At 65.8% G+C, this 9,029-nt stretch overlaps 2 protein-coding genes across 2 annotated transcripts; one reads left to right on the top strand and one right to left on the bottom strand.

The window, feature by feature from the left end:
• Positions 1-668: 668 nt before the first annotated feature.
• On the bottom strand, positions 669-3,717 carry EMIHUDRAFT_435504 (hypothetical protein). Its single transcript, XM_005776355.1, has 7 exons — positions 3,406-3,717; positions 3,040-3,279; positions 1,820-2,857; positions 1,675-1,717; positions 1,324-1,445; positions 1,012-1,153; positions 669-918 (listed from the first exon to the last, which is right to left on the bottom strand). Exons 1-3 carry the CDS (start codon positions 3,700-3,702, stop codon positions 2,540-2,542), a joined length of 855 nt encoding a protein of 284 aa, XP_005776412.1. The 5' UTR covers positions 3,703-3,717; the 3' UTR covers positions 669-918; positions 1,012-1,153; positions 1,324-1,445; positions 1,675-1,717; positions 1,820-2,539.
• Positions 3,718-7,938: 4,221 nt separating this feature from the next.
• EMIHUDRAFT_450630 (hypothetical protein) lies at positions 7,939-9,029 on the top strand (the record flags this gene model as incomplete). The annotated part of the gene is made up of 4 exons (XM_005776354.1): positions 7,939-8,179; positions 8,293-8,333; positions 8,400-8,847; positions 8,962-9,029. Coding segments are annotated over exons 1-4 (603 nt in total), but the record flags the coding sequence as incomplete, so codon positions are not given.

Here is a 9,029-nt window from a genome sequence, read left to right as displayed (position 1 = left end):
GAGGGGGGCAGCGGCGAGGCGCGCCGGCGAGCGAGGCGCCCGCGCCATCAGAGGGACGCCGCCGCGAGATGGAGGGCGGCGATGACGGAGGCGAGGGTCGAGGCGGCGGCGGCGGCGGCGGCGGCGAGAACGGCGGCACCGAGTTTGTCTCGGTGAGCGGACCGGCGGCGGGAGGAGGAGCAGCGGCGGCGCTCTCGCTGTTGAGCGTGCTGTTTTGAGCCTGGGATCCCATGTCACTGCGACCGGCGTGCCCGGGAACGGAGATCGCGCGCGCGCCGCATTCACGACGCGCGCGCGATCTTCGCGGAGTCGGGTCCCCAGAGGGCAGCGGTCTTTTTGGCCGACGTCCAGCGGCGCGCAAGGAAGCAGGCGCAGCGCCGGCGGTGTCGCGCTGCATGGGCCAGCAGGCTGCAGTGGCGAGGGGCGGCGGGCTCGGACGTCCACCGAGTCGCTCCGCGCGCCAGGCGGAGCGCGCGCGCGGGCCAGGAAGCTCTCAGCAGGCTGAAGAGGACATCTGCGCTTATTGCGGGGCGGAGGCGGGACTCCACTTTGTATTCGGCACACGCCTCCCTACCGGTATAAATACCGAGGGAGGGTACTCTTTTTGGCCGCACGAGCTCGCTGGAAAGACCGTTTCTCTTTTGCACGACGGACACTCACGAGCTCGCCCCGCTGGCGCGGACCAGCTCTTTCCAGTTCTTTCCGGACCGGTTCTTTCCCGTCATGCTGAGCCTGTTCGTGGCCATCTCTGTCTCGCTCAACGCGCGCGCGCGTTTGGGGACGGCCGTGGTCCGCGGTCTCAGCCGCAACGCCGGCGCTGTTATGGTCGTTGGGGCCGCCGACATCGTCGGCGAGGTCGACAACTGGCGGCCGGAGGGTGGGCACGGCACTGGCAACCGCTTCATGCCGCTGGACACGGTCCGCTTCCCTGTCGCTGCCACGCCATCTCCGCCGCCCCAGCACCGCGCGCGGCGCCGCCCGCACACCACTGAGCAACCATTTGCGTGGCAGGTAGCGATGGGCCCTGGGCCGATGCTCATGGCGATTGCCGGGCTCTACCCAGGTCTCACCGCCGCCGAGCTTCGCGCGCCACAGCCGCTGCCCTTCGCCCCCGCCGGCGGGTGGAATTACCACCGACTTCTTGCCGATGGCGCGCTGCTCGGCCCTCAGCCCATCATACCTCCCTCCCCGCCTCTCCCTGCTCGGCCCTCAGCCCATCATACCTCCCTCCCCGCCTCGCATCACGGCGCCGGCTGTCCCTCCACGCCAAAACGCAGAGAGGATCCCGCCCTGACAGCTCGCACTCGCGTGCCTCCGCAGGCGTCCCGACTGGCTTCGTCGCCCTCCCTGGCAACGAGCTTGTCGCGGAGCACCCCGACACCGTCGCCGTCGTTTGCGACGGCACCTCACTCGGTGTTGAGTTTGCAGACGGAGCATCGCACGAGCGCATAGATGCTGCAGAGATTCGCTTTGGAGGCCGCACTGCTGCTTCATGTGCCGTCTTAGGGCCATACCCGTAGAACGGGGGGATAGAGACGGCAGGCGGTGTAGAGACGCGTCCTCACTGCCGCACCTCACTGCCTCCAGCTATGGTCCTGTGCTGTCCTCAACTCCCTCCAGCTCGTCTCTGCGACACACTAGGCACGAGTTTTCTTTCTTTCTTTTAGGCACGAGTGCCTCGCGCTGATCGACCGGTCCGACGAGGCGGTCGCCAACCCAGGCACGCGCCCCAACCCGGCCAGTAGCTTCCCCCACAGCGCGCCAGCCCCCCCCCCCCCCACACACCCCTTCCCACCCCACCCGGCCCGCGGCACCTCGCCAGGTCTGCTCGACCCGCGCCAGTTTTACGCGCTGTCCGACGCCGCGGGCCGAGTGCACATTCGGTGGAGCGACGGCGTGCCCGAGGGGTGGACGGTGCAGGGGCGGCTGATCTTCACGCAGCTCCCCCATGTGAAGAAGCCGGGCAGCGGCGGCGGCTTTGCTGAGATGGACGACGATTTCGAGTTTTGAATGGCGGTGTCGACACATTGTGCAACCGGCCGGGCCTCCAACCCCCCCCCCCCCTCTCCCTCCCGCCTCCCGCCTCGAGGAAAGGAGGCCTCCAGGCTCGCACACGGCACACACATGCGACGCAAAGTGCGCAATGCGTCATACAGCTTCAGCGGTCACAGCTTCTGTGAGCCCGTGGCCGTGCCATATGCACCACCCCCATGGCACGGCGGCACATGGCGGGTAATCCTACTGTCTGCTAATGCGTGGCCGAGCGTGTGTAGTGCTTCGTCGGTGTGCGATGTGGGGGTAATAACGTAATATGCATCACTGTTACGCGCCGAGTCACTCTCCGGGCCGAGAAAAAACTAAACGCAAACTCCGCGGGCACCGGGGAGACCCCGCGGAAGCGAGGGGCTCTCTCTCACTCTTCTCTTCCACTCTGCTCTCTGGTTTCTCTGCGCGCCGGTGCGCCGGCGACACGGTGGGATCCGAGACGGAGGCAGTGCCCCCCCTGACGTGCCATCCTCCAGACCGCCTGTCTAATGCTTCAAATCATGGACTGCGCCGGCTCACCGCCCTCCGCCTTCGCCATCGCGTAAGCGACCGTCGCTCGCGCGCGGCGTACAGCGACGATGGCGAGGACCAGCGCCCCCAAGCCGACAGCGGCAACGGCGGTGGAAGCGCCGTGCGACGCAGAAGCGCTCCGCGCTGCGGACGCGGCAGCAAGCGCGGAGGCGTCGAGCAAGTTGATCTGTCCGTCCGTGTCCGCGTCACCAAAGGCGAAGGCGGCTTTGCCCTGCATGTCAGCGGCGGCGCCCCCCGCGGCGCTGAGCGCCTCGCCGGTCTTATCCTGCGCCACACGCACCTACCAGACGTCTCCAGACATCAAGACAATCCTAGACACGCCCGCGTGAGGCGGCGGAGGGTGTCAGTCAGGCCGCCGCTGGCGGCGGCGGGCGTGAGGGCGGCGGCGGCGAGGGCGGGGACGATGGCGGCGGTGGGGCGGGCTTCGGCTGCGGTGCGGTCGAGATGGGTTCATGGCCGCACCTTGGCCGTGCTCAGCTCGATTGCCTTCTGCAAGAACTCCTCGATGGCCGTAAAGTTGACCGACTTGTACGCGTGGATGAAGTTGGTTGCGATGAACTTGATCTGCCTCTTTGTCAGGTGGACCCCCTCCTCGCCCTTCTCCGCAGCCATCACCGCAGCCACCTCCTTGCAGTCGAGAGCGAGGCTCAGCGCCTTGTCAGCCTCGTCCTCGATGTACGTCCAGTTCACTCTGGCGTAGTACTAGGCGGCGGGAGGGGGGGGCGGCGTGCGGGGTTAGCGCCTCGACTCCTATTCGCATCCCCCTCTCGCCTCTCAGCAGGCACGAGACCAGAGCATTTCTCGGGTGCGTGACAGGGAGGGGCACACCTCAGCGAGCGGGCCCTCGGAGCCGCCGAAGTGCTCCTCCGCCTTGCCGTGGGCCAGCGCGAGGGCCGTCTTGATGCCCTCAACCGCCTTGTTCCAGCTGACGTCCTCCAAATAGTCCACCACGCTGTCCTTTGCGACGTCAAACGCTGCTTGGATCGACGAGAGCGCTGCGTCGAGCTGGCCCTCCTCTTCGTGCTGCCCCGCCACGCGCACGGGCAGCGGCGCCAGCGGATCCTCCTTCCCGGCCACCGCGGAGGAAGCCAGGAGGGACACAGCGAGGAGAGATGTGGCACGCATGCCTGTGGAAATTCGAGAGCAAGGAGCGTGCCAGGAAAAGAAACGCATAGAGGAATGCACGCCCTGTGAGCGGGGCGGGGTGCGCACTGTACCTCTTTTCCCCATCTCTACGGGAGATGACTGCTCTATTTATTTATTTATTCACGGAGGTAAAAGTGCGGACAGGGACGAGGAAGGAGGGGGGGGGGGGAGAGTCCAGAAAAGAAACCTGCAAGCCAAAAAGCTTTCGTTCCAACTGGTAAAAGAAAGAAAACGGACATTGGGCGAGGTTGGGACGGCCTGTGTAGATAGACAGATAGGAAGGCGAAAAAACTAGTGTGAGGCTATTAGAAGCAGGAAGCAGGAAGGGCCCGCGTATAGTCTCCCACATCTTTCGGCAGCTTTCCGCCCCACATCTCATGCCCGGAGCGGCCGCACACTGCTCGGTACCCCCCCTGCACATCTAAAGCCATCCCTGCTGCTAGGGGGGGGGGGGGGTCTGACCCGACCCCTCCAGCAGCAGAAGCGCTGCTGCTGTGTGTGTGTGTGTGGGGGGGGGTCCCGACCCCCCCAGCAGCAGAGCCGCGCACTGGACCCAGCTCCCGCCTCTTCGCCGCCGCCGCCCCCTCCCCCCTCGGCTCGTGCTTGAGCGGTACGCTCGAGGCGGTTGTGTTTACTTACTTACAGCTGTCTGTACAAAGATCGGCCATGTCTGCGCTACTTTCACGTTCATTTCAGGGCTCGTCCCCTCTCTTGACTCTTCTCTCCCTTGCCGTCTCTCAGCTCTCCCCCCGTCTCAAAGAAAGAAAAGAAAGAAGGCAGTCTATCCAAACGGGGGAGTTTGGATTGTGGACGCTAGCCGGGGCGCGAGAATTCTTTCTGCATCGGGGCTTCATTAGAGGCAGGAAGCAGGTAGAGGCACGCTGCGGCAGCAGGGCCGCCGGACGCCCTCCCCCCTTCTATCCCCAAGCCCCAGCCACCTCTGCCAGTCGGAAACCCGCCTGGCCGCTCGCTGCCTGCTGAGGGCGCCGCGCGGCGTGCCCTGTGCCGCAGGGGGGCGCCGCTGGGGCGGCGACAAAGCGACGAGAGCAAGATGGCTGCAGGCACGGTCCCAAACCTGGAGAACAAGCTATTCGTCGGTGCGCGCGCGTGTGTGCACAACCACACCGCCTCTCGGGAGCACGTCGCTCCGCCCTTCACCGGTGGCCGGAAGCGACGGCCACACTCCCACTGCGCTGGCGCTCCTGCGCAGGTGGTTGCCCGCCGACGAGCGATGAGGAGGCCCTGCGCGCGGTGCGCGAACCAAACTGCCTCGTCGCCACCTGCGGCCCGAGTCAAACCGCACCCTCCCCGGCGCAGATCTTCGAAAAGCACGGCACCGTCGACGAGATCTTCATCAAGCTGGACTGCAAACCCGCGCTGCAGCAGATTGAGAATGCGCACCGCAAAGGGATGCCAGAAGGTCTGAGGGACTGGGAGAGAGGAGGTCTCCTGGAGGCGATTGCTTACTATAGATCGCAGCTAGAGGCGGTGGTCTTCGTGTGGGTGCCATCGCACGTGGGAATAGCCTGCAACGCATACGCCGATGCAGTGGCGACAGCATACCTCGGAAAGGACGACACGGAGAGGACGCCTCGAAGGTGGTTCGGGACGCGGTGCGAACTCGGCCGTGCATGTACACAGTGAGAAGGGAGGCGGCAGAGGACCCGGAGAAGAGGGAGATAGTGGACCGACGGACATACGGGCACATGCGCCAGAGCGCACACGAGTGGGTGTGCGAACAACTTCGAAAGACGGTGAGGCCGGGATCGCACACGGCAGGGATGGCGGGACGGCTGTGGTGTGTGGAGCGAAGTGGCCGTAGCCAGCCTCAAACACCCATGGGACAATAAGATGAGATTGCCAGATGAGAATGGGGGGAAGGATAGGCGGGCGACATTTGACGACGCCGGAGGTCACAATGTGACGACCAAAACGATCTTGGGAGCCAGGGCGAGACAACAGGTCGGGGTGCCACACGGGGCACACCACAGGCGTATTCTAGAGGGGGAAAGGAAACGGGGAATGAGGGGCCCCGCCACGAGAAGTGTGTTCTGGGGATGCAGAGCGTGCAAGGCAGCTAGGGATGAGGCCGCAAAAGAGGCGCACGAGGCAAGGAGGAGAATCGGAGAACGGAGAGACTGGGACGACTGGACACAAGAAGACAGTGAGCCGCCACAGGCGTCGTTGGCGCACGTGCTGAGTGGCAGCTGCGCTGGAAATAAGGAAGAGGCGCGTCACTTCATGCGGAAGCTTGACAAACACACGGAGAGGGCGACAGCAAGAGTCGAACGGGAGGCGCCTGAATCAAAAGACACGGCGACATTCCTTGAAACGCGCGAGGGCAGCCTCCTTAAAGGCAATGGGGTCTAGATTTGGAGCGCTCGCCGAAGAGGAGTACGACAAAATAGCGCCCGTGATTGCCTGCACGCTGCCAGCACTGACAGACAGACTCCCTGCCCGAAAGGAAGAGAGAGGAGCTCGCCGGAGAGGTGACGAGTGAACTACAGGTAGTGGGGAAGGCAGCTTCGATTGCCATACAGACATGGGTGCGAAACAACGACAAGACCAAGGCACGGGCAGAGGAGCGAGAGAAGAACGTAGGATGGATAGGGCGCCTGGCGGTTCCGCCGATCGCAGGGGGACGGAGGGGGCGGGCGCTCGCAGTCGCAGATGCCGCCGCCACCGCAGCAGACGTGGACGCAGGGGCAGGCGCAGAGGCTGCCGCCGCCGCGGGCGTGGATGCAGCAGGGGCAGGCGCCGCCGCAGCAGCAGCAGATGCCACTGCTGCAGCCGCCGCCGCCGCCGCCGCGGGGGATGCAGCAGCCGCAGCAGTGGGAGCAGCACCCGTGGGGGCAGCCACAGACGATGCCGCCGATGCCGTCGATGACGATGCAGCCGCCGCCGGCGGCGTGGACGCCGCTGCCGCCGCAGCCGCCGCCGCAGGCCCACCCGCAGTGGCGGAACCCGCCGCCGCAGGAGACCCGCGGACATGGGGACCTGCGCGCGTTCGCCGGTGCGGGCTTCACGGGGTTCGGCCCCCCGCTCGATCCGGATCTGTCGTCGCGGGTCCTCGTCTTGCCCGGAGCGGCCGCACACTGCTCGGTACCCCCCCCTGCACATCTAAAGCCATCCCTGCTCTGAGCCCTGGTGTCGAGGTGTCGAGGCCCGGTGTCGAGGGTGTCGAGCTGCTGTCGAGGGATAGAGGTGTCGAGGCCTGTCGAGGCCTGTCGAGGCCTGTCGAGGCCTGTCGAGGCCTGTCTAGGCTGGGACCATGCTTGTCCGTGTCGAGGTGTCGAGGAGTGGTGTCGAGGGTGTCGAGGCCTCGAGGGTGTCGAGGGTGTCGAGCGTGTCGAGCGGGTGTCGAGTGTTGTCAAGGTGTTTAGCGTCTAAGGTGTCGAGGTATCCAAGGTGGCAGGATGCAGTTGCAGCCCATAACAAAACTTGGGCCGCAGCTGCAAAGGCCAAATCCCTTAGTTGCAGCCTCTCAAAGTTGCACCCCTGTTGATGTAGCACAACCTGTGTGTGAGCACAACCAGTATACTCTGTGTGGACATTTGAGGACATCAAGCTCACTAGTGCCAGGAGTCATTGCCACTGCACAAGGTGCTGTGCAGGCGCAGCACCTAAGGCTACAGCACACCCCATGCAGCAGCGTCGCCGCTGCAGCGTTGTCGCCGCTGCAGCGTCGCCGGCGCACAAAGCGCAACTGACCACAGCGCTCTTGGCAGAACTTAAGAGGCTGCAACTGAGGGATGAAAGTACTGCCAGCCAAGTTTGATTGCTGCTGGAACCCTGATTTTCTCACTCTGTGACTCCAAATGGGTCTTCTCTACGTCTCTGCTGTGTTAGGATCATCAGAGGTGACGAGGTGGTGTCGAGCGGTGTCGAGCGGTGTCGAGCGGTGTCGAGCGGTGTCGAGCGGTGTCGAGCGGTGTCGAGCGGTGTCGAGGTGTCGAGTTTGGCACCTTGACACGGACGAGCATGGTCCCAGCCTAGATGGTGTCGAGGGGTGTCGAGGGGTGTCGAGGGGTGTCGAGGGGTGTCGAGTTGGTCGAGTTGGCATGGGGTGTCGAGGTGTCGAGTCGGTGTCGAGGTTTGGTGTCGAGGTGTCGAGGCCAGGGCTCAGTCCCTGCTGCTAGGGGGGGGGGGGGTGTCTGACCCCCCAGCAGCAAACCGCACTCACGCGAGAATTCTTTCTGCATCGGGGCTTCATTAGAGGCAGGAAGCAGGTAGAGGCACGCTGCGGCAGCAGGGCCGCCGGACGCCCTCCCCCCTTCTATCCCCAAGCCCCAGCCACCTCTGCCAGTCGGAAACCCGCCTGGCCGCTCGCTGCCTGCTGAGGGCGCCGCGCGGCGTGCCCTGTGCCGCAGGGGGGCGCCGCTGGGGCGGCGACAAAGCGACGAGAGCAAGATGGCTGCAGGCACGGTCCCAAACCTGGAGAACAAGCTATTCGTCGGTGCGCGCGCGTGTGTGCACAACCACACCGCCTCTCGGGAGCACGTCGCTCCGCCCTTCACCGGTGGCCGGAAGCGACGGCCACACTCCCACTGCGCTGGCGCTCCTGCGCAGGTGGTTGCCCGCCGACGAGCGATGAGGAGGCCCTGCGCGCGGTGCGCGAACCAAACTGCCTCGTCGCCACCTGCGGCCCGAGTCAAACCGCACCCTCCCCGGCGCAGATCTTCGAAAAGCACGGCACCGTCGACGAGATCTTCATCATGCGCGGAGGGTCGCGGTCCGGGATGGCCTGCGCATTTGTGCGCTTTGCGACGCAGGAGACGGCGCAGCGGGCGATCGACGCGATCCATGGCAATGTGACGCTCCCGGATGCGTCGGAGCCGCTCGTCGTCCGCTGGGCCGATGCGCCCGGATCGCGCGGCCGCGAGAGCCGCGGGCGGCAGCCGAATGAGCGGCGGCGCAGCGGCGGCGACCGGCGGAGCGGCGGCGGCGGCGGCGGCGGCGGCGGCGGCATGGCCGGTCGCTATGGGATGGGCGGCTATGCGATGCAGCACGGGGGCTACACCTACGGCCCGACGGCGCAGTATATGTCCATGCACAACCAGATGCAGTACGGTGCGGCGTACGGTCAGATGTACGGGCAGATGGGGACCAGCGGGTACCACGCAGGCGACACCGGCCCGCCCTCCCCACCGGCCCGCCCTCCCCCTGCCGCGCCGTGCCGCGCGCCTGCGTGTCCCCCCGCGAGCCTGTCGCCAAGCTGCGCCAGCCCGCGCGCTGCAGGCTACCCGCAGCACGCGCAGATGAGCTACGGCTACGGCTATTCGCAGCACGGCATGGGCATGCCGCAG

This window comes from Emiliania huxleyi (assembly GCF_000372725.1).
Source record: "Emiliania huxleyi CCMP1516 unplaced genomic scaffold EMIHUscaffold_28, whole genome shotgun sequence".
Taxonomy (NCBI): domain Eukaryota; phylum Haptophyta; order Isochrysidales; family Noelaerhabdaceae; genus Emiliania; species Emiliania huxleyi.
Note: the sequence above shows the minus strand (reverse complement) of the source record. Positions and strands in the feature narration are given on the sequence as shown.

Bases quoted from the DNA above. Each gene is read 5' to 3' on its own strand.
- EMIHUDRAFT_435504 (XM_005776355.1), bottom strand. From the start codon at position 3,702: ATGCGTGCCACATCTCTCCTCGCTGTGTCCCTCCTGGCTTCCTCCGCG. The intron at 3,280-3,405 runs GTGTGCCCCTCC...CCCGCCGCCTAG, and splicing joins CCGAGGGCCCGCTCGCTGAG to TACTACGCCAGAGTGAACTG. The intron at 2,858-3,039 runs GTGCGGCCATGA...GACGTCTGGTAG, and splicing joins TCGAGCTGAGCACGGCCAAG to GTGCGTGTGGCGCAGGATAA.